Below are 25,979 nucleotides of genomic sequence, written 5' to 3' on the forward strand. Positions count from 1 at the left end.
GAAGATGTACCGGGGAGGTTTAGGTTGAGTATTAGGAAAAGGTTGTTCACCCAGCGGGTGTTGGAGCACTCGAACAGGCTCCCCAGGGAGGCAGCCACGGCACCGAGCCTGATGGTATTCAAGAAGCACTTGGACAATGCCCTCAGAGACATGGTGTGAATTTGGGATTGTCTTGAGCAGGGACAGGAGCTGGATGCGATGACCCTTGCAGGTCCCTTCCAACTCAGGACATTCTATGATTCTATGAACTATAATTTGTTCACCCTTTATCCAAATTCTGGATTCTATTTCTAGGACTATATCTATATATCTAGATACTGATATATAAAGAATATAATCTATATTCCTTCCCGGTAATGATTTTCACGCACTTTGTACTCATGTAAATGATTGCATAAGGTGAAAATGAAAAGCAGATCTTCAGCTGCGCATCTCGGTGAGAAAAGGCCCTGCATGAGCAAAACAGCTGTAACAGTTCACATGCAGTTCTCCTAAAAATGGCATGGCCACATCTTTATAATTTCAAAGCTCCAGCTCCCTGTTTGAGTAGCAGCTCTAGATCATATAGTGCAATTTGAAATCTTGGCACTTGGCTTTCAATAATTCCCTGTTAGATTACTGTCTGTGGAAGAGTTTATAACATAACTGCTACAAATGCTGGGAGCAAAATCTTCAATAACAACTTAGCGCATATGATAACTTTCCCAATTTCCTGCATCTACACCACCTATCTCTTTACTTTGGTCTGTAGCAGCTTGTTTCTTTATTGAACATCTGCCTTGGGAGCCCCTGTCATAAAAAGTAATAAACACATCAATCCAAAAGAAAGAGTATTGCATGGCCCAAAACTACTTAACCAATCAAATTGGCAGCTGGTAGAATAAAACTAGAGGGATAAAACTCAAAAGTGCTTTTTATACAGAGTATTTCTAATGATATTACACACCTGCTGTCATTTTGCACACCTAGCTGCCTGAGTGCTTCTAATAAGTTAATTATAGTTTCTAGCACCAATTATAGATTTCAACCTTTGTGGAAATACCAAGCAATGGGATTAATTTGTAAATCTGCTATCTCACTGATATTTGACAGCTTTTGCTTTGATTCTTTTTCCTACAAAATACAGATGGATTGTCTTGGGAAAAAAGCATTCTTTAACTAAATAATAATAAAAAAGCACAATAAAAATGCCTTGTAGCTTATTATCTAAGACCCCACAACTTGTAACTGTGACTGTAATTATAGTTGTTCTAGTTTCCCCTGCAGGTTTTGCTAAACAAACAAATGAAAAAGATACCCAAAAGGAAAAACAAGAGCAATTTCTGCTCTCCAGTTATCATAATATAAATATCCATAGATTACTTGCATAGAGAGTAGATCAGATCTAATCTTTCACTGGAGTTTCTTGTAAATTAGAAATTACATTTACTCCAGGTATATGTTGTTTGCCCAGTTCATATCCAGCTGTAAATTGGAGCAGTTTTGCCTTTTGGGAGAAAAAAATTCGCTTTTGAAATGTGTCCTATTGACTGTGTATAAATTACCAGCAGCTGATCCATGAAGTAGATTTGAAGGTAGAACTGCCTATAGGCAACTTACTTTATTGATTGTAGACTGATATTCAGTTGATCTTAAGGAAAAGCAAAACAAAATGAAGCTGTAATGTAATTGCCAACTCTTTGTAGGAATAACAGAAACATTATCTCACATAATACTGTGATTTGACAAGCTATTTGTTCTTCATCCTAGGACTCAGATTAGTCTATCTGGGCCACCTTTCTTTTCATTGTTCCCCTTCTGTGAGTTTAGGAAGGTGAAGAGGGGAGGAAGCCTGTGGCCACTGAACTTCTGAACATCTGCACAGCCATGGAGATAGCTTGCATTGCTTCTGGATAATGCTAAGGTCTGCATTAATATGCAGCCTGACACCTGCATCTCTTAGCAAGAAAAAGATCCCCACTTCGGGTTAAAAATTCAGAACAATTTTTCTGAATATGGTCCTTGCCTTTAAAGCTTTATCACAGTAAAAAACACAGGTAGCTCCCTGAGCCATATGACCCTTGAATTCTTACTTGCCGTGGAGCTCTGTCTCATAATTTAACACCTGTGTAGGTTAGCTGATTTCTAATAGAACTGAGTTCTCAAAACAACATTCTCCTTACTGGTATTAATAACATCTCTCTTCTAGTTTCATGAAACCTGCAGAAACTTACCCTCTCCTTCAATTATACGTGGTTTAAATAGGTCCTTGGCTGATTAGGGTACAGAACAAACAGGCTTATATGTATGACCATATAGAACAACTGCAAACTTTATACTTCTTTAGGAAACCAGGTTAAATGATTTATTCTTTGGAAAAAATCTCTGCCCAGAAAGTTAGAAAATTGAGGTGTGAAGCACCAGCCCTGATCCAGCATAGCACTTACACATTTTCTCAACTGGGAAACTCGTGCAACTTAGATCTAAATATACACTGAAGTGCTTTGTAGGTTTGAGGCCGAAAATCTCAATACCTTGCCCAATTCTACTCAGAGTGTCACACTATTACAAGCAACCATGAGTTAAGAGTGTGTGTCCATTGTGCATAATTCTTGGAAGCTTGGAAAATGTTAGCTTTTATATAGCCAAAGCACTTTAAATAACATCACCCTTGATTTATAAGTGTAAAACAGAGGGAGGGTTTTCCCAGGCTTACAAGAAAGAAGCTGTTCTGTGAGCAGCAGAACTAATGAAGCCTAATTTCCAATGGATTCAAATTCTTTGTCACCAAAATCCTGCCCCTATCCCTTCACCACAATAGCCCTGCTCTCTCCAGGTTGTTAATTGTTTCCTCTACCCAGGACACAGGCCTTGCTGTGATTGACTGACCAGCTGGCTGCTGCAAAGGGACAGTGATGGTCATGCCCTGCTGGTTCCTCCTCAGAAGAGACACTGCTATACATCTCTTCTTTTGCCACATTCCAAACTTTGCAAAAAATTCTGAATTTTTCGTGTCTGAGACTTGAATTTCTATTTTGTATTTGGTTAAAGCTGGCCATAAATTCAAAAGTCTCTAGGGCAACTCAGAGATGGACACATGATGAAAATGCATTCTTAGAGGCAAGAATGGAAAGAGTTAAAAAGCATCAGAGCAAGCAATGGAGCCTGTCTGCCCAAGCCATGCTTGGCCCACAGGGTTACCAAAGCTTTGTTCCTACACATGGAACAGTCATGCTGAAAAATTTCCATGCCTGAATTTGATTCCTGTTTTAGTCACAGAAAGTGTTAATTTGCTTACCCTACTAAAAGCACTACTTTCTGCAAAACACCATAGTAAACTCAGAACTATGGTGGTATACTTCCATCTGCCTTTCTGCTTGAAGGCATGTCCACAAGCTTCTTCCCGCCTCTTCAAGTTCCTTCCCATCACGTTTCTAGCTCACTCCATTGCCACAGACTCAAGGCTTCCTCCTGGGCAGCTGGGAAAGTAAATGGAGCTTGTGCATATTTGCTTCCATTTCCTGTCATCTCAGATTTACTATAGCTGTGGATAACCATGCCCTTCATGTTTCAGGCCCAGAGGGGGGTGGCATCTTGTTGCAATTTACTGATGTACTTTCCCCTGCCAAAGGAAGCCATTTCTGTGTATCTGAGGACGTTATTTTGACTCCTATATAAGCCCGCACTTATATGATAATCACCTTCATGGCTTACACAAGGCAAATTGAGGATGCAAGGAGCCCACTAAAGCAAAAACCTACTATTTCCACTAAAACCACCTGAAATACTTTTAGTGCAGATAGCATTAAATAATCCCTGTGGGTTATCCATAGAAGGAACCACTAAAGGATGCTCACCAGTGCATTACATTTGTAGAGTGCATAATATGGTGAACTACTCCTTCCTAGCTGGCACATCTCAGTTTCCCTGTAATAGAAATATTCAAATTAGAGTATTTTAGAGGAGAAACCACTGGAACTGCAAGAGTATACACTGATCACCGGTGCACAGTTTGTGATATGGGCCTATGTCTTTCACTCCTGATCAGTTCACATCTATCCCAGATTTTTAATTTTCACCTTTAATAAAAGTTCTTCCTGCTCTTTCATCCCAATGCTTTTTATACAACCGCACAATACAGAAACCAGTGAATATACAACATTTGGAAGATATATTAAGTATTCCATGCCTAATTCCTAATGAAAATCAGCAGGTAGGTAACTGACAATTGCACACAGCTGCTTCTGTTATTTGGGGTAGTTAATTTTGATGTATGTGGTTTCCTCATTAATATTTGAGGGTTTTTCTCCTCTCCAATTACAATCTCTCTAAAAGTGCTGACAAGGCCACTTGGCTTGAGAGCGTGGAACTGCAGTGCAGCATCTCATTTCAGAATATGGTATTTGGTGATGGGCAGGCAGAATTATTTCTCTGGGTATTTATCTGCCCTCCTAATGGACGTAAGGTCTGCAAACCTTTCCCTGTATGACTTTACTACGCTTAACTACATGAGTTCCCTGTGTTACTGAGTTTGTCTGCTTTTTAGCATTGGGCATGGCACAAAGATTTATGTTGCTGTGTGACCATACCAATTGTCCATCATTATTCCTTAGAATAAAATCTTACTCCTTGTTTTTAAAAGCCTTTTGAATTAGATTCCATTATGAGTTAACATACCACAGATGGTCAAGTGCTTGTGAACACAGAGAAGTAAAATATTCTTCAAAAACACCTTTGTGATCTGTGTAGGCTTCTATGTCTGGAAGAAAGTCAAGGGACTTGGATGACTAAAGATGACTTTCCTCAGCCAAATTTAGCTACCTGTATGTTAGACAAGCAGATACCTTAGCTCTCCTGAGAGTCAATGGGAAGAGATAGACTTCTTCAGAGACAGTTCATCCTGACCTGAAACACATATCAAAAACAGGTGGAATGATTAACCCTCTGGAGCTGCTTCTTGCTTTTCTTTCCTTATGGAAACCATCTTAGAATATGGACCCAATTGTCAAAAGATCTTTGCTTAATAAGACGAATGTACAGTTTTCCTGTGGTTCTAAAATCATGGCAATCTTGCATGTAAAAAAGAAACAGACAAAAATATCTGAGGGGAATTAATAAATATCTGAACATAATTATGGTATTTTAAAAACAAATGTATCATATTATTCTGCTGAAGATGGGGAAATTATACTAAGAGTGAACATGCAAATAGTTTTGTCTCTCACAAAGGAAATAGCACAGGCTACCCCTCTTCATCTGCAGAATTTCCTGATTTAGGTGAGAAGATAGTATTTAGTTTGTATTCATTATTATGAAAAACAAAAGTATATTTAAACTGAGCCAAATCCTTCCAATGAGTGGTCCAATTGCACATATGCTGTATCTTTTTAACCACTGATCCCATCCTATCACCCATCAGCTTGTATGACATTTATTTTTGTTCAAGCTTCCACGCTAAGGCTACATGTACGCCCAGTACTACCACCACTAAGTGCTATTAATGGGGCAGGCTGCAACAACGAAGATTGCAGTTTTGTAACTAATATACATTTTTAATTGGGATCTCTGTATTTGCCACCTAGTGTTTGAGTTTGCAGGGTTCACTTCTATTCCATTCAGCTGTAAACAGGAAGTCTAGCTATTTGCTTCCTATATGAAAGCTAAATCAACGTTCTTACAGAATCATTGATTTCCAGGACTTGAGACTTTAAGTAAAATACCAAATATTACATGGCTTCCAACTGACAATAGGACGGTAATATGATTTGATCACAGTGTTTCTGCAAATCAATCCCCCCATCTTTTGATACTTTCCTTGTCTTGGATTTAGAAAATCTACACAGAATGGCCTTAATCCAGATTTGCCATGTCACAGATCTACTGCAGCCTTAGTCCCTGCCTGGGCCACTAAGGGCACCACATATTAAATATTCTTTCATCTACAAGAGCAGACCTGTATCTTCTCCCCCCACCTTTAAAGCAGTTTCATTTGTCTGTAGATAAAAAGGACAGCAAGGGGTATTGGCAGTAGTACAGGTTTTAAAGGCGTGTGTTCAGCAAGGGGTTGGTTCACGTGTGCAAAAGCTACAAGCAGGACAGCAGCTCTGCTGGACAGGCACGGCATAGTCCTTGCTGACATGCAGGAGCAGAGGCATTCAGTCAACAATACCTTGGCCACTTCTTATGTAACAGAAACACACCAAAACCAGAGTCTAAAGGGATTTTTTTTAAATTTTAAAAGAATTGTTTTGCCCCCCTCCCACTTCCTCCAGAATATGGCCACCACTTGCTGTCAGCAGGGCAAGAGCTCATTGCTTAAGAACAGACATACTGCGATATGCTTGCATACGGTGTCTTCATAGTTTCAGATTTTTCTGGATTTACTCAGTTTTACACTCACGTTCTAAAGAAGACTACCTCCCACTCCCATGAAAACATGGCTCTTGCAGTGTGGAAAAACGCTCCATTGACTCCAGCAGTGGCATACCCACAGTATGCCTCCAGTTTAATTTTGCTACTTTGATCTGGTTTATATTGTAAGAACATTATCCCTTGTGACCCTCTATTTATTTATTTTTAAACCAAATATATTAGATGTATTACTGTTTCATCATCTGCTCTTACTGCCCCATTCCAGGAAGTCCCACTGCAGTAAGCAGTGGGTATTTCAGCGGGACCTTATTCATCCCATATGCCAACAAGAGCCCTCTGAATGGCTCTTGCTACCTGTCTGATTGTGAAGGAGTTAAAATCCTAATTTTTCAATTGCATGGCACTTTGAAGATAAAACCCTTTATTACAGCTCAGTTCAAACCCTCGGCTTGCACCAGCATTGCTTAGCAGAGCATTTGGTTTTCTCTTTACATCATATTTTAGCGAGTGCTGTGTTTTATAAGATAAAATGATAAATGGCCTGACTTAAATGACCGGAGGGTATCTACTTTCCTGCTACTCTATTTAAAAGGTTTCTGTGAACATTTTACACACCTTATTGTGTGACTGTGGCTGACTAATAGCAAAGGAAACAATAGCCTCTGATGTCCACAAAGGCAGGGCATACCACACAGGTGCCATGTTTTACAACACCACTATATCTTGTCATTCAGAAGTGCTCCCTGAACAAATTGCCTGTCATATTTAAAGATAAAATCTGACAGTGCCAGAGCTGACAAGTAGTCCTCAACCCTGACATACAACACAGAGCTGAATTTTCCTAGATTCGCTGTAGATGGATTTGTCTTTAGAGATTCACAGCAAAGCCAACTGCTGGCAGAGCAGCAAAAATTATTTCAAAACATTGCTAAGTGTCAGACTTTATTAAATGGTTGCTTTAAAAAAAAGGGGGGGGGAAGCGTCTGTCAGCTTTAGAAAAGAACTGTACACAAATGTTTTTACATATTTTGCTTCTCTGTAAAATAACAAAGTACAGCGTTTCTAAATAATAGAAAATACTGCAGTACATTTCAGGAAATGTATTTTCATTACTCCTTAACACTGGGACATATTTACATGACAGGAGCCTGTATTCTTTTATCTTTTACCCCATGAGGCTCTGAAAGGTATGTACAGTAAATAAGAATTAAGAAGGAATGACATGGCCATTTCAGTAATTACTGAACACCGCTTAGGTGGTTACCAGGGAAAGTTGGAGGGTCGCCTTGGGTAAGTAAACGCTATTGCTTCAGTACCGTTTACCCCCAGCAGCACTAAAGGGAATAGAGGATTTATGTTATAAAACTACTGAACACAAACGGCAGAGGCAGGGCAGGTACTCTAGCAGTATGTTAAAATCCCAGACTGTAACCATTTTCAAAGCACTTCATTTTTGTTTTGTTTTGGGGTTCAGAGGGGATAAAGAGCCACATACACATTCACCTGCTTATGCAGCTCATTGTAACCATTTTATGCCCATGTTAGATCCCTGTACATTTAACTCTTTCCTTGGCTACAGAATGCAAACTTTTGCATGTGCAATTGGAAAGATTTTTCTCTCCTGTTCATTAGCCATTGATAAGGAGCTACATATTTGCTCTGAAAGAGGAAAAAGTGCCCTAAAACATTACCTACAGTTCAACACGCCACATTGTGTCAAATCATTTTAGCCCTGACATCGAGATATCTTTTCATACCTATTCCCGAGGTAAAGGGAATGTGCAAGCAACAACACCCCGAGCGCTGCTGCCCATCAACCTCTGCCACCGCACCCACTGCTCTGCTGCTGCCGTGTCCGTGCTCCGTGCTTTAGGGTAAGTAAACACTCAGCCAGGTGGGAAACAGAGAGGACACTGGCATTCCTGAAGTCAGTAGGTATTACACAGAGCACGTTTAAAGGCCAGTCAGACTGCAGGATGCAAGTGGAAGAGGGAGGTGAGTCTAATCAGCAAGCTCAAAAGTCAGCTGTCGTGGTAAGCACAAACAGCACGCAGCTATTATGTTCTTTCAAGGAAAGGGACCCTCACCATACAGCAGAGGCCAGCAGTGAGTGCAAGTACCTATGAAAAAGTAGGGAGAAAGGCAAAGAGGGTAAAAAGGAGGACTGTGCCATCTCCCACGCTGGGAGACAGCAGGAAGGTGAGAGCAATAGGGCTGCAGCCACATTTCTGAAGAGTCTGTGGGTCCACCATGCAACTTGATCTTCTGAGAAACTAGTGCTAATGTAGGTGTCTGGGCCAGGAGTATCAATGCAAGTGCCCTGGGTCCCCAAAATAGGTGATTGCTGTCAGTTAAGCTAGGATTGATGACTGGAGAGCCTACCGTTATGTCTTGCATGGAAAATAGGTGCGTGCAGAAGGCTGTGAGATTACAAAATTGAGAATTAAGTAGTCAGAGACAGGTGAGTTCTCAGCTACTGCCCACATCTCCAGTTTATATTTCAGGCAATGACCTGCCACAGAAATCAGGCTTTGAATTCAAGAACAATGGGTGTAAATTCCAGGATGCCTTGGACATTCTGGGAATCAGTAAACTCAGAGGGGCAAGCAAACCAACCCTGCTTTTGTTCAGATATACGTGGGTTCAGTGGTGGCTCTGATGCTCTCTATCTGGTGGCATCTCCCTTCCCAGGGAAGTTCCTAGGGAAGGCCCAGGAATGGTCTTCTCCCTGTGCTGGTGAGTTGTGAGGTAGCTTTGCTGTTACTATGTGCATGGTCCCTGCAACAGCACAGGGGGAAATAATAACTATGAGTATGACAGTGATAAAGTTCAGGTGGAGCTGGAGCCCACCATCTCCACTATAACCATGTGTGCCTAGCCCTACCCCAGCCCCCTGGCTGAGACTTATGACATGGGACATGCTAAGTCCCAGCAAAGGACTGCACAGGTATGAATTTTAGTTGCAGTCCTAACTTGATTTTGGCAGCCCCTTCTGAGCCCCTCTTACTGTACATCTTGGCTGCCTCCCTGAACTTTAACCCCTGGGGTGGCTCTTGTGTTTTTCACCTGCTGGATAAAAATATCTGTTGCTATCACCAGCTGCACTTAGCACAAGAAGAAAATAACTCAGACTTCACCAAGGTGACTCACACAGGGGCTCTTCTCACCGTCTCCAACAGAAGAGCCACTTATGGGAGCTTCGTTTTCTCTGTCACAGAACTTTTCCATAGCATGGATCTATCTACTAGTCACTACACTAAAAAATCTCCCTGAGTCCTCCATCATACTGTTTCCTACAAAGCACGACTTTGCCTTAGGAATAGTGTTAGTAAAAGCTGTAATTGTCATTCTCCTGGGCTGCATCAAATCTTATTTAAGGATGGATCTCCTCTCAATTTCTCTTAGAAGCACTTTACCCGAGAGAGAACCAATCCATTATTGGAAGAAGATGTTCTGACCCCATTAGCTGGGCAGATGTGTGTTTGAACTACAGACCTCTGAGCATCCTCAATCCAAGATGAGCTAGCTCAGGCTACTGTGTCTAGAAGGGATGCATCCTCAGAGATCCCTCTGCATGCCACTCTATACCATAAGGGCAGGTGCCAAATGCACATTGCAATGGGCAGGTGAGAGATTAGTATGCCCAAAACGTGATTGAAATGAGTGAATGTAAGGGTTTGCAGGTAAATAAAAAGTCATGATAAGTGTTATTTTGGACATACACTTTGTTTAAAAATCAGCATTAGAAAGAAATTCTGCATGATTTATAATTCACATATTGGCATGTACTAAAAATTAGTGCGTAATATGGAATTTTTTTTAAAAGACTGCTCTGTTCCCAGCTTGCTTCATGCATGTTTGATTCTGTCCATCTCAGAATACCAGACGCTGCATAATACAAGTGTCTGTAATCTTTAAAAGTGGAAATGTCATAACTTAGTTAATTGTGGCCCTGGCTCTAATGAAAGTGCTGTTGCCCAACAAGCTTTGCACTAGATTGATTTTTCTTCTATCAGCTGGGAGTTCTGGTAAAAGAACAATAGATCTAATAGTATCAGCAAAGTAAAGAAAGTAAGGAACAGTGAGCTCTTCAAAATAAGTAGGGCAAGCCACACTCAATTTCCAGATTTGGAATTATGTTTTTAAAATGTATGTTTAATACAAGACCTTGTTCTGTGTCTATCAAGTCAAAGCCTGTACGGTTTAAAGTTCCTGAATGACTGCTTTATCGGGTAGCTCAGAGTTAGACCCCAGAGGTTAAGCAATAAAAGAGAGACAAAAATAACTTAACAGTTTCTGCAGCTAGTTGAACCCAGCAACAGCTCCTTAAACAGCGTTTACATTCCTACAGTCTGGAACGCCATAAAGCTGCAAGATACACTGAAAAGCTATGAATTTGCTAAGTAGGAATTCACTTCCTCTTGTTAGCAGAAGTCATTAAATTTATTAGATGTTGGTAAAATGCTTGTAAACAGAAAATAAGAAGGCTTATAAAAGAGTGCTCTTTATTTTCACCCTAATAATTAAGATGCAACTATGAATACAATAATAACAGAAGCCTCATTTATGAAGCACTCTTAGTTCCAAAATCTCAGTGATACTTAAATAAGTTTCACACATACCTGCTGAACTGTAAGAAATGGTTCAGAATGATACTGGTTTTGCAAACGGGTCTCCATCTACTTGCTTGCGTACTAACTTTTGGTTAAATCAATTAAACTTTTTCTAAAGCCAAGGAAAGAATGTTCTAGGCTAAGAAATCAAATTTCTTACTTCTTGGATGCCTTGCTGACTCTAAGCTGGAGTATCTGTGAATAACTCTTTCTGTCAACTCTCTTTGGCTTGGAGACTCCATTCCATTCTGGCAGGGAATGACCTGGCCTCTGTTATTCACACTTTCGTCACCTCTTGGCTGGAATATAGTAATGCAGAATATCGTGGGCACACAGCCTTTGGCATTAAGGGAACTCCAGGTAATACAGAACACTGCAGTGCATCTCAGCCATATAGGCATGTGCACACCAGATTGGTCTGCTGGACTCTACAATGGCACTCTTCAGAGTATCAAGGGAAATTTGCAGTATTGGTCCGTGCCTTGCTCTGTGACCCGAATCTGGGGTAGCTTGGATTTTAGGCTATCCACAGCCCTGAGACAGAGACAACTGATGATAAATATTCCTTTGATACAGTAGAACTCTCCACAAAACCTGCTGTGAGTGGGAGATAAAACTGTGAAATGAAGTTCCGTAGAAACAATAGACAGCACAAACCTCACCACCTTTTACTCTATGTGCAAGACACATTTCTTTGATATTGCCTTGTTTAACATGACTACATATGTTTCAAATTGCAAACTGTACGGCAATAAACATAGAACAGTTTAGACAAACAGACTGATGCAGTGCTGGTAGGCACTGACTTCCTGCTACTCACATACTATAAGTTTGTGTCATATATGGGAAGTGTGAGGTTGCACAGCCAGAAGACTATCATGTAAACCTAATAGTAGAGCCATGAATTTTTGCCAAAGGAAATGCTATTACAGGGGGTGAAAGCCAGTCATGTCCATTTACATTATGAGCCTTACCAAAGTAACAGAAATTAATCTGCCTTCCTTACCAGAAGATTTGCAATATAACCATAATTTAATTCTATTAATTTAAAGAATAACAGCAAATTCCCCATTATTTATTATTAATTCTCAGCATAAGCAGATGAGGATAACTATGCAACGTAACTTGGACTTGCAATACAGTTCAGGTAGAGAGGTGCCCCACTGAAGGGTAGATTCAGAGCCCCTTTGAGCCTGCTGCTTCGAGGAAGCTTACCTCACACTATTCAGCGTACAGGAATCTTACAGAAAGTAATCTTCTCATGTAGGCACCTGAAGTTAGATTGTGTGAAAAATACACTCTTCTTCCATTCACTGCAACAATGAGGTATTAAAGACAAGATCTGATACCTTCTGGAGGACAAATGATAGACAAACAGATTCTTTACGTGGTTTATTTTATAAATGTCAGTAAATTAGCAAACTTGAACAACACCGTATATCTCGCAGTGTTATATAAATAGTCCTTAATAAAAATGACATGTAGTAGTACCAAATAAGCAAGGACCAAAAATTTCCTAATAAATTGGTTCGAAAATAAATATACTTGAGAGAATGATATCTGATACATAGTTTTAAAGTTTTCTCACTTTAAAGTCACGTCAGCCTAACAAAGAACACAACTTGTTAATAACATTACTGTTAATGCTGAGACAAAAGGGAAAGAAAGGGCATCGGTGGATAGAAGAGAAAGAACAGCAAGGAAAGAATTGTGGAATGCTTTGATAATGTTCAGGTAATAAATTATTAGGGTGTTAATCAAAATAACTAGAAAAGTAGTGCTCTCAGTAAAGTACTACCAGACTACCAAACAGATAGCAGACAAAAAGTGCTAACAGGTGCATACCAAGCATTCCAGTTTGTTCTAGCAATGCACCTTCACCTTGAAAAATAGCACCCAAATACCCACAGGGTATTTTAAGAGCTTCCTAGTACAGCAGTTATACCACCTTGTGGGGCTGTCCAGTGAACATGTTTAAAATACAGCTATAAAAGTGTAGATTGTATTGTATTATATGATATTATATAGAGACTGCATATCTGCATATTCTCCATGGAATTATATAATAGTTCCAATAAAATTTACCTTTTCCATTGACAGCTCAGGGACTTGGAACCTAATTAAAAGATTCACCAGAAAGTTTAATCGAACATTAGGAAGCCTGAAAGATCTTTATTACATGAGATGTATTATTGTGTGTTATGCAATTAAATAATGCGCTAAATATGAAGAGGACAGATTCCAGCTCCACTTTCAGATATATCTTTGGAGAAAGAGGGCATCTTTAATCTGTAAACTGAGCTGATTAACTGGAAGTAATCGAGACATGCCAGCGATGGAGGGTTACGTATGCTCAGCCGCAGTGTTAGCAGTCAGAACACAGCTGCACTTTTGACCTCTGCCTCAGTTTCTCTGAGTAAAGTATCCTGAGTTCTCAAGATAAAAAGCTACTTCAAAATATTACTACAATGAGATGCTAATTTTTTCAGTGAAGCTTTTGACCAAATACCTTGAAAAATTTCTACCCATTCCATATACATTACACTTTGATGGATACAATGAAATAGGAAAAAACAAAGGAAAAGCTTCTGAGTATATACAGGTGATTTCACTGCATTCTTTTCTTCCTTTTTTATGTAGACATTCATGTTCCACAAGGAACCAAGCTTCTCAGGACATGCTGGATAGCTAAAAGCCCTAGTCATACATGCTTAGTTTCAAAGTTATGTTACTACTCAGAGAGAGAAATAAACCTATACTATATTAAAAACAATCACCACAGCCCTTTAAATGATTGGATAGTTTGGCTTTGAATGCAATTCAACCTAATAGATGCTTTAATGGCTTTTGACAGATTGTTCCACTGATCAAGGGACATGTATGAAAATAACTGCCTACCAAGCCCTGATTTGATTTTAAGAAAAGAAAACTGAAGGTTAATGGTAAACAGAAGTTGATTGTTCACATTTTCACCAAAATAACTCTATCTGACCTGTTCTTAGAAGTAGTGAAATAAAGGATAATGGGAATCCTATACACCTGACTTTTTACTTTAGCCTCTAATCAAGGGGACTAATCAGACCAAGATGTGTTGGCATGAAAGCAAGTATTTGATGATACGGTGGGGGAGGAAAATTACTTTTGTGACCAAATTCTGGTTCATCATGGACAAACGCTGTAAAAACAGTGGAGTATTAGAGGATGTAAACCATAGCATAGTACATCCTTTACGCTCATGTGAATTATGAATGCTATCTCCAAAGCAACAAGAAGATAAACCAATTTTCATGTCATGTGTAACGTGCTCACACCGAAACGTCAGCATTTTAATGTGATAATTTTATCAGTTATTTGTTGGCTTTATTTGGTATGTTATTCAGCCAACTCTGCAGCCTTGCTAAGTACATTCTTTTTGCAATTGTATAAATTTTCTTCTCTTGTTCAATGCATGCCCCCAGGCTAAGGTGAAGAGGACAGATGAACGTAAATTAAGATGCAAGCCCAGCCACATTGAAGGTGATGAGTCTCAGTTTGGACTGGAAAGAGAACAGTGGTTCCATTCAGGATTGCCTCTGCCCTTACAGGTGGGGTGAGGTGAAAGCCAGAATCAGGAGGGTTGGGAGTCCTCAGAAGCATTGAATGTGGATGGTTTTGCCCGAGTTTTTCATCACTACCTAACAGCTCCCACGCTCTAATGCTAGATTAGTGTAGGGCTGAGCTTTTCACTCTGCTGCGGGGAGTGCAGTGGTTGTCTTTTTTCAGATGAGAAGCTTCACTACAAACTGCATTCTGTTTGTTTGTCTGACCCTTCCCCATGGCAGCTCGCTGTCCTGGTGGGATAGTTCAGAAGATGAGCTGCATCAACTTGAATCTCAAACTGGAAACAGACATTGGGTGGATGTACTCAGTCCATGAAGGTGTAGCAGGACAAAGGCAGAGGTTGAAGGTGGGGATCGGGGTTTCTCATGCCTATTGCTACAGTGGAACAACCTCTCTTCCCAGCTCTGTAACCTTGGTGCAAGAAGACAGCGGTCAGCTTCTAGCAAAAAGCTGAGGACCAGCTGTCGGGGCCATGAGGGGGGTTAAGGAGCCAACGTTAACTTTGCACCAGGTGGTAACAATTAAGGGAGGGCTCCTGACCTGCACTGTACAAGTTGCTCAATGACTCCCATATGAGTTCAGTTAAAGCTGTGGCCTTGAGAGAGCACATCCCTTGCATCTTGTATGCACCTCATCTCATTTCACTTCCCCTCCTCTCATCCCAGCTTAGACATCAGCTTCTGGGCAAGTTTAATCTCTGTTACATTAGCCCAAATTCCACTGCATGACACAGGACTAATGGAATGGCACTACAATAACTGAGAAAGGAGCAATGCCCACTCTTAAAACACTACAATAAATTAGCCATCTTTCATGATGGATTTTAGTGTTCTTTTAATTTATTTTTTTCCTGTTATGGCACTGGAATCCCTGAATCTGTCCCACAGCTTTAAGAAGTCCAGCATGACTTTAAAGTGCATCTTGCATCATTACCAGTGAAACTAAAACTATATCCGGATGATAATAAGATGACTGATTTGGATCTTTATTATGTTGTGTGTTACCCATCCTGGACAGTTTCCAGTTGGTGATAAAGCTCAGAGCACAAGAATGATGCCGTTAAAATCTACTGTATTGATATTAATATTTTTTATTTACATAACCTTTTAACAAGAAGAAAGGACCTACAGGACTAAGTATTTTCACATACAGGGATATGAATAAAGCATTATAAAAACATTTCTAATTACATTGCATAACAGCAGTTTTCTATCAAATACTTAAAAACAGCCTTTACCTTTCATCCCCCAAATTACAGAAACAATAAAAGTTTTTAATTTTCTGCCAACATTTTCCTTCTATCAGTGTAAAACCAACTCTGTATCAGATTTTTTAAAAAAAGCCCTTGCCTCGAGCATTTCATTTGTATCGGTTCCATGTTTAGTCAGTAGCTTTTGTAAAATTGATGAATATTGTCTAAAGGCAAGTGCAGACAGGCAAACAGATCTGTATCTTCTGTAATCCATTTAGCCTGACGCACACGTGCAAGTGAACTATTTTACCTTAATTCTTTCATGGCTGATGAAAAGTAAATGTAAGCAAAGTCATGAACTTCACCATTTAAAAAGAGTCACCGAATCTAATGTCAGAAGCTAATTTATGCTCTCACCTCTTCCCTGAAAAAACAACTGACCCTGGTCCTCCTGCCTCTAGAGCATCCAGACTGGGCAAACAGTTGCTATACACAGAACATCCATTAGAGGCTGGGCCTTTCAGCTCATCCAAAATGGAAATGGGTTACCTAATGCTGGAATATAAATGGATTGCCGAAGTATCATTGCAACATGAGCTAAATTATAACTATTTGAATAAAATAAAGAAAACTTCGAAGTATTTGTCTGCTTCTAGTATGTAATCCAACCACAGCAATCATTTTAACTTGATCCTGTTTTATAATAGATATTTCCCTTTAACCATGTTTTTCTCTTGGGGTACCTTTTGTCATCAATACATGCTTCAAACAGTTCCATCAACCTTACTCATGTGTTTGCTGTCAACTCCTGTGGGCTTTGGAGACATGAAATCTTCTTATACTTCTGGATTTCAACTGAACTCAAGTTACAATGATTTAGATTATGTGAGACTGGAATGCAACACAGCATTAATCCTCTTTAACTACTTGATTATTGGTATTTTGTCAGTGAATCATAGGTCTTATCCATTCCAAAGGTGTTCATTTGTCTAAGTCATTGCCATCCATGACTTAAATGAATACTATGTGACTGCACTGAGGCTAGCACTAGTTCAGCTAATTCACTATCTTAAATCTTCAGCATAACAGGAACTAGAATGATGTATTTTTAAAAATTCTATTATTGCTGCCAGCAGTCTCCTAATAGAAGAAAAAACCCTGTGGTTTGTTTGTTTGTTTGTTTGTTTGTTTATTTTTCACTGCTGCTGGAAATAATTATTTGCCAATCATTTTTAATAGCTATGCCTCCAATTCAGCTACGATCTACAACATGGATGTGCCTTCTCTACCCTTTATGGCTGTCAGATTCATTTCAATACTGTGATCCCCATGGTTTCTAGCAGTGCTTAATTAAACACAAAATAATCATAAAGTAACAGCATAAATGAACAATCCCCTCAAACACTGTGCTAAGTGTTACATCATTAACTTGTCTGAATTCATCTTGCTCATTTCCAAAGTAATATCTGTTTCTGTGAGAACTGTCTTTTCAAAAGCAGAATTCCCACATCTTCAGCTAGCTTTTCTCTAAGTGATCTCCAAAGTAAACTGTATTTAGTGTGGCATTAATCCAAATATATGCTACTTGCCTACTGGTAAAGCCAGCTTTATCTAGTGCAGGAAAGAAAAAGCAATACCCATAACACAGTATTTGAAAATGCTAAGAAATCTGTGGTACAAGAGACAATAGATAAATGTATGGGTCAAGGTTATAACGTAATCAAACCTACTTTAAATAATAATTTATTCTTCAGAGAGTTCTTACATTCTACAGGGTGGCTAACAGCTTTTGCAGAAGTCCCGGAATACAATGAAAATGCTTGATGCAGGTCTTTATACTTTTGCTGGCACAGCTATGTCAAAGGTGTTAAGAGGTACAATCTTGACTTGATATGATTGTCCTGGCAAAAGCTGGTAGGTGTGGACACAGTTTTATACCACTAAAACTGAATTTTTGCTGGCACAGCTTCTTTAGCTCCAGGGAGGTCTGGCATATGTTATACTGTCAAAAGTACAATTTTCGGCAGTACAAGTCTCATCCACACACAGAGTGCTTTGCCAATACAGTATACTGTCTGCTCTGGGTAAGCCTGGCCTCCACAGTGACTTTAAACAGAATATTAACACAGGAGGCGTATTCATTTCTTGGTGGCAATGTCAAGCTCTGAGTCTTACTGGTTTCTTTTATAGTGGTAATACAGGCTGTTTCACCATAATATGATTTTCTTCTGGTTTTTATAGCAAAGGCATACCCCAGCTCAAGTTAAAATAGCAACTTAAGCAAATGAAAAATCTCTCTCTCATTCAGGAATGCCCTGCATTTCAACATAGAATTATTCTTTTTATAACATATTATTACAAAACAGATCACAAACAGCTTCATTTCTCATAATTTTCTGGTTTTGTTCTCAAAGATCTCACTAGATCAACACAAATGCTGCAATGCCCAGTATCACACAACCTAAATCTAATCTGTCAGGGGACCTGACATCCCAGATGAAAATCCTTACTTAGGTCCATCAGCTCTTTAGAGAACGCACTGGGAAACCTGGTGTTAGAATAGGATTCATGGCATGCAGAAACAAAACAATGGTTAGGAACTGAATTCTGAGTTCCAGGGAGCCCAGGAGGTATAGATTCACACTGGAAATCTCTTTCAGTACTACTCAATTGCCATGATGAAAAACAGCAAGAAAGTTCTGGGATCCATGTCAGGATGCTCCTCCAGGGTTCCTTATCTGAAAAAATACCCTAAAACAAGGAGCCATTGCAAAAGGACTTTCTCCACCATCTCCTGTATCTCTGCATATGTTAGTGGATGAAGTCACCGTATTGTGTGCACAGCTCTATCCTGGAGACGCCCAGCAGGCTCACCCCAAGCTGACCACTCATTAGGATGCCCAGATCATGGAATCTGCTTTGTCACAGGTGTGAGCTACGCCTTACGTTGCTCAAGCCTGCCAAGCCAGAGGCAGTTCTAGGCACTCATGGAAGCAGACATTTAGACATCAAGGGAACTTGCGGAAACATGGATATCCATGGGGTGTAGGGCCAGTGGGAATTGGAGTGGAGGAGGAAAAAACTGAGGCGGGTGTTCTGGACTTCAGGTCTTAAAAGACACCTGTTTCTGTAGATTTGGGGCCTGGCCTTTTTTATTATGAGACAGTAACTGAGGTACTGTGTGAAAACTGGTAAAATATGCATTGACATATAAAATAACACATGATCAAGGAATCATCAAGCTTAAGAAGCTAAGAAAGAATCTTAAAGAAAAGATTTATGTTAAACTAAAAGGATTCTCTCCAAATAATGAACATCAATAATTATAGGCTGGAAGGTCACTTTTATTCTACCCACTGAACAAGATTTTGTAGATTAGCAATTACTTCTTCAAGATCATACGGCAGAGGCATATTACATTCATCATCTGTCCAGAATGGATGGCATTCTGGCTTCTGGTCTTCTGGCAAGCTCTCTGCCACTTCCGACTGGCACCTGAAAAGAAAAGCAAGCAGATGAACTACTTAAGTAAAACTGTATCAAGAAACTGAATATTCAGCAAGGATACATTTGTGCATTAATTTAAAGATGGTAATCAAAAAGAAATACCACATCTTCTGACCAAATGGATTGTTCATTTACAGTGAAGTTGATTTCTGTTGTAGGCTTTGTATTTTCTATAGGGATTTCTCAAAAAGCCAATCACCGAGAAAACTCAGTTAGTGTACCTTTATATGGTGAATTATTTTTTCATTATCTCAGCTGTTATTTAAAGTATGTGATTAAACCATTATCAGATTTAAATGTTTGCCCGTTTCCAATGTATTACTAGATTACTGAGAAAGATTAAACTGAATTTACTGCATTAAGGTCAGGCGGGATAGATTAAACAATATTAAAGAAGCTGGACTAGCTTTGTAGATTCTGGAGATTTACAAGTGTATCAGCCTGCTTAACTCTGAAAAAGGCAATATAAAAAGAGAAAATTCCATAAAGATGAATGGAAATGGAGGTTAATAACAACTTCCAGTGATGAATAGGTGGGCAAAACTTCAATAAAATTAAATTAAGAGGTTAGTGTGTGTTAGTCCCCAGAGAAAATGTTTAGATTACAGTGTTTTTTATTAAATGGATTATTCATCAATACTAGTGAAGTCTAATTACAATATTCAACTGAACTGCAGCCTGCAGAGGAAAGTTTTGTAAGTGGCAACCATCACATCTCTTAACATTAGCTGTCATATAACATGGTGCATCAAAAAAATTGTCACAGCTCAAGGAGGATTTCTCCCCCGTCTCTTCTGCTCCCCTCAGACTATTTGCATGTTGCTGATTAATTACTTAATGTTTGCAATGGGGCAAGATGAAGAAAAATGCTAAGCATTACTATAATTTTGGTATATACTGCAGGTCTATGTAGTTCTTCAAAGAGATAAAAAGCAAATTGTAGAAATAAACTTTCATCTCTTGTAAAACATTTTTTAAAATTCATGGTCTATAAAGCACATAACTGTAACAATTTTAAAGTTGTTTCAAACCTATGTGTGTCTTTCATCTCTGTAAAATTAACTCTAAAAATACTGACACATGCAACTTCCTTGTCTACACTGTCAGACTTCTGGAAGAGACTGTTTCCAAATGAAAGATGTCTCCTCTTGGGAATTATTAATGGCAGTGTAATCCCCATGAGAAAACATACTTCAGCTTTACACCCATGTTGGTGTGTGGTTAATTGCCGCACCAGCATCCTGGGCACTCAATCCATCGTACATTACACTACAAGGACAGTATTAACACATAACATTCCAATATATCTTCAGCTCTCCACATCAGCCCCTGATAATAGCATCTGTTAACATGCACTAAGTACTATTATGTATCACATCACTTCATAAATAATAAGATTAGCCGACCTCAGGGCCCTAGGAAGAGTAATGTGTTTAAATGTTCTCATTATTTATTTAAAACAAGAATTAAAGGAACAGAAGCTACTTGTGACAATCCTCTTAGCATAAATATTAAACTGTTTGCATTGATAAGCTGCACTGTACAGAATAACAGAGGATTTGTTTTGCTGGCTGCTTTATAATAGTTGTTAGAGCAAATGCAGTTTAGCGTATGAGTTCTGAGAGGTACTTAACTGATTGTGCCATCATGTTCTGAAGACATTTTCCAAATTATGTAAAGGAGCAGGAGAAAAATTAATATGCAGGGGAAGCTGAAACTAATTACAGCATAGCTCTATAAGGCTTTTAAAATCTTGCTTTATTTTCTGCCTTGGCACAAAAGAATATGCTCAATTTGCTGGGTAGTATAAGATATTCCAGTTTAAGCATTTCAGTGTAAAAGTGGATAAATTAACCACGTAGAGATTATTGCAGATGGCAAATCAAGAAGCTCAGCTGGTAAATACTGCAGGCATGTTACGTGGTCTGCAAAACTCAACTTAAAATAATAAACATTCTCTCTCTCACACATCTGCTATTAACAACAGAGTTTTCACTGAAAGGGAAAACATACCAACTTTTAGCTTCTTCACCATTTCAGAGCCCTTTTTTTACCTTTCATGTCTCTTTTTTTCCCCTGCTCTCCCTCACACAGATTGAACAGCTTTTCCCTCATATTTGGGGTTTGGGCATTTTTGTTGCTGTAAACGTGGCAGCAGTCACAGTGATGCTGTGACTGGACAGCCCACAAGCAACTATTATAGTTGCTACTTTCCCTTCTCTATTCTTCTTAACAGCAGAGCCACCTCTGAAAGGTCACTCCACAACAAAGCCTGTGCCTTAGTTGAGCCTTAACTTCCAGGCAATCATGTATTTGGGAAGTTTTAGCCATCTCATGTTCCACCTGACGGATTAGAGAAATGGAAGTGTATCAGGCCCTTGGACTTGCTGTGCAAGTCTGATGACAGAAATGCATCAGTGTACTGCAAAAGTATAAAAAAGGGAAGGCAGTGCCATAATATTCTAAGTTCTGCAATCCCATAGCTCCTTTGCCTTTCTGTCCAGGATTTCTCTTGTTCTTCTTTATATCACTAGCAAGAACAGCAGTGAATGTTACATTTTTACATTGGCGAGTCACCTATTTTGACCAAAATTACAATCCCTGTGCCGGGTCCGCTGACATCACAGTCAAGTTGCTCATATTTAAAGATACGGGGCTGGGTTCTAAGCACTTAAATAATTGCACAGAATTATTTCAAATTCCTCTATATCTGGGAAAAGATTGCTAACATTAAGGTAGCAATGATAACCCAGGATAAACAGAAATTCTATCTTTTCCCAGATACAAAAGAATTTATGAGGCTCCATGTGGGAAACACTGCAAACATTGAAGTATGGTGGTAGTGGGAAAGTACCAAGATTTATAACTTAATTAAGATATTATATATAAATTAGAAATGGTTATTGAGTTAATATAGTCAAATCTCCAAAAGAGAGTAGACCTAATCTGTGTGTATTGTATGCACAAAATGTGTTAATAGTGGAAATATCACATGCTCTGAGATACAGAACAGATGCCAAATCAAGAGGCATCTTTCATACCTTATTTGCAGCAGGAGAACAGAAAAACTGCCATGATATATTTCAGAGCAATTTAGCTCCAACACCTTGATAATACATGTTCACCAACATATTATAGAAAGGATGATTTGTCTAAGGATGTATAGAATGCACAAAACTCCATGGCCCCTACTTTCTTGTTAAAGCAATCAAGACCTGTGCCAGTTTCAATTAAAAAGGCCCATTTTTAAGAACAATTAGTTACTGTTGCAGTGCATATTCTCACTACCTCTCCCCTGTAAACTTCACAGATTTTTGATCCCCTTTTTTACTATATTTGCCAAATGCACTTTCCTCATTAATAATTACCAACAGCTGAATATTAATATAAGTTCAGCTAAGTAATGACAAACACTTGTATGACTATGACTATTTGTATGACAATATATGACACTTTCCCTTGGAAGGTGGCTAATTTCACCATGGCAGGTGTACATTCATTGAGACAGACAGTTGCCTGGTTATGGTCCCCTGGGCTGCACTGACATTTTGATGATCAGGGTGTCAGCTACATTAGAGGACACTGATCATGATGCTAAAATTAACCAAGCTAGCTAAAGTGTGTGTTAATTATGAGAATGCAAGCAGTCAATAAAAGGTTAATGCAAAAGTCAAAGGATAAATTTATTTCAGTATTGCATCACTCTACTGACTAAATGACTAACATTATGCTTTGTTTGTAATCGATATATTTTACAGTAATGTGTAAGCCATTGATTTGAAAAACAGCCTTCTTTCTAACAGTGAAGTTTTGCAACTATTAAGTATTAAGTAGCAATATACTTAAACCACTCTTTTTTCAGAGCAGATACTGTTTTGTTCCACTGTCAGGAACAGGAACGTATATAAGCCAGGAGGAGGCCTCGTTCTGCAGATGAATGTGATTAATGCAAATAAGAATGATTACCTAGGAATATAAATAAGGTACTGTGAATTAGGATCCCTGGATTCTATTGCACTGTTTGTCTACTCCACAGAAGTCTAGTCAAATCAGATCAATAGGGGTCAATTTGTGGCTCAGACTGCACGGACGTGTTAAGAGTGAGGAGATTATATGAATGGTCCAGTTTCCTAGATGGTACTAATTTAGCGGTCTACACCTGGCAGTTCAAAGACCAATGGAGATCACATGGAAATTCATAAGGTAAGCCAAGGAAAGTGGGTCTCACCATCTTCCCCACGTACTGATACAGTCTGAAAAGGAGGATGGGATATTTGCTCTGCATGTACAAAAGTACACACTCACCCATACATACTTCCTCCAGCATTCCTGAAATTATGATGTTTTATAGTCATTTCTAACCTCCATTCATGCTAGAATAAAGTTGTTACTGAGCTATTATTCAGAACTTCAGAGTATCTTTTGAAACAATGGCCCAGGTAAAGACAGCATTCAGATCATCCTACTAAAACAAATGCATTTATTAAACTCATACTGACAGGGGTTAAAATGATACATGGATGCTGTTCTGAGTAAGAGTAACAGTAGTAGCTTCCTTAGACTGCATCTTCCATTCTTAAGATTCACAATGACTTTGCAAATTTGGGTCTGATCAAATATGGGTTATTGCTGTTCCAACACAGAGCTCTGCTGTGTGAACACAAATCCTAATAATACAGGTACCTGGTACATAGAGCTTTGCTTGCAAGTTCGGATTTTTTAATCTTTGTCCTTCAAACCTTTCCTCTGCCTGGAAATTATTATGCAAACTATGCGTAGTTACTCTGCTCTCAGTGTTAGGATTATCTCATGTCATTTTAAGCTGACATTCTTAGTTGCTAGAGCATATAAAAGAGAATACAGTGCGTTCTTAGCTATCAGAATTGTTATGCAAAGCACAGAGAAAATAAGAGATTACATACATGAGAACAATTACTTAAATAAGTTAACCTTGATTATTCTTTTTTCTAAGTAGTGTTGACAGGTATGACAAATTTTCTTCTGCTGTTGAATGCACCACAATTAAAACCTGATACCACTTAAGTCGAAGTTGAAACTGCCAGTGATTTTAATGAAGCCAAGTTTTCAACCCAAATGCTTTTCAGGAAACCATTCACGATAGACATGAGCTAGTAAGCATACTAATAAAAACCATCCAAAAGAAACTATGGAAGGAATGAAATAGGCTGAATATAGTTTCTCAAAAGGAAATTTAGCAAGGGATACTCAGTTCAAATAGTGGTTAAATTACTGGCATTGTAAGTCAGCTAATACAATGTGGTGTACAAAAATGTGATGTTCTGTAACTTCAAAGTTGCCACAGAAAGAAAGAATACCTGTTCTGTCAAACTGAATTGCTCAGTAAAGCACAGGAAAATGGAAGTAACAACTCAAATTGATGCTGTAAATACACATTCTCCTTCACTGTTGGACGTGGGTAGGATATTGGGATAAAGTCCCTAAAAAGGATTGAAAAAGTCAGCCTTTATTTGGAGAACTGAATTTTCATTTATCTTCATGGAAAATCAAGAGGTGGAAGGGATAAATGTCATTTATGATAAAATGGAATGGGAGTGAGAAATCTGAAAAGCAGCTGCTCTCCAGTTGGATGCCCATTCCAACATTAGCAACTTCAGAAACTACAACATGCCTAATTTTAAGTTTTCTTCTACTCCAGGCACCTGTTTGGTTACAGTAGCTGGTAACAAGTGAAAATTTAACCACCAATTAAGGTTTAAGGCCATCAGGTGGACTGCTGAGAACAATTTTATACCTAGATTTATTTGTCAGCACGTCCATTACATACCAGTGGGGATGAATGGGACATTTGCCAGCTGACCAGTTAGGAGCTGCCGACCTCTGACATCAGTCACTGCCCCTGAAGCACTGCTCCTACCTGGCCACATGCAATACGGGGGACAAATGGTAAGGGTGATTATGTGTGTCATATCTCAGGCAACCCCCCTAGAGCTTTAGCATATGCAGAGTCAAATTCCAGAGCTCAGCACAAAGCTGAGACAACTGTAGAAACATACAAAACAAAAGGTGCATGGTTTCACAGAGGTATAGGGTAGCTTTCCTTGCCATTCAGAAGAATGGACACATTGTTCTCCAAGAACAATGAAAACAAACAGAGATGAAGAATGGCAACTCTTCCACTGGGAATACAACAGCCATTGTGTCACCGGTGCCCTCATCCTGCATGGACAGAGCTCCAGCCTGCATCAGCTATATCAGAGGGAAACCATTCCTATGCTCTCCTGGGAGTACTTTGTCTGGAGACCTAATGCAAGACATGAGATTTAGACAGGGACCTGGAGCTAAACTTGTTTATAGTTAAAAATGTTGAAATCTTGACTTCTGGTTTGGCTTATTTTAGAGGAAATAACATATACAAAATCAGTATTTCAGTTGGAACTTCACCAAAATTGAAGGGTATTTAGAAAATGGGGGTTAGTTAATGCCCTGTCATGACACAGGGTTTGGGTGGAATGTTTTCTGATCTCCGTTTCAGCTCTGTAAAACGTAATCAAGCCAATAATTTACAAATCCTTCACTTGGTATTATGATTAACTTTCATAATTTGTACCCTAAAAACTGTTTACTGAAAAAACAAAGGATGGAAAAAGTATATTTAAATGTTACAATATGAAACGTTTTCTTCGTACAGCTGTAAATGCTTTGTCTTTATCACCAACAAGATTCTATTTTTTTCA

At 39.0% G+C, this 25,979-nt stretch overlaps 1 protein-coding gene across 4 annotated transcripts in view; it reads right to left on the reverse strand.

Annotated features, from left to right (window-relative positions):
- Positions 1–15,638: 15,638 nt before the first annotated feature.
- FTO (FTO alpha-ketoglutarate dependent dioxygenase) overlaps positions 15,639–25,979 on the reverse strand; it is a 251,281-nt gene continuing 240,940 nt past the window's right edge. For 3 of the 4 annotated variants that reach the window (XM_064459373.1, XM_064459374.1, XM_064459375.1), the window contains one exon: positions 15,639–19,251. In XM_064459373.1, coding sequence (XP_064315443.1) covers positions 19,101–19,251 — 151 coding nt within the window. In that variant the 3' untranslated portion in view covers positions 15,639–19,100. The remainder of the gene's footprint in view (positions 19,252–25,979) is intronic. The other variant, XR_010374246.1, reaches the window with a different exon arrangement.

The sequence above is a fragment of the Phalacrocorax carbo genome, chromosome 8 (assembly GCF_963921805.1).
Source record: "Phalacrocorax carbo chromosome 8, bPhaCar2.1, whole genome shotgun sequence".
Taxonomy (NCBI): Eukaryota; Metazoa; Chordata; class Aves; order Suliformes; family Phalacrocoracidae; genus Phalacrocorax; species Phalacrocorax carbo.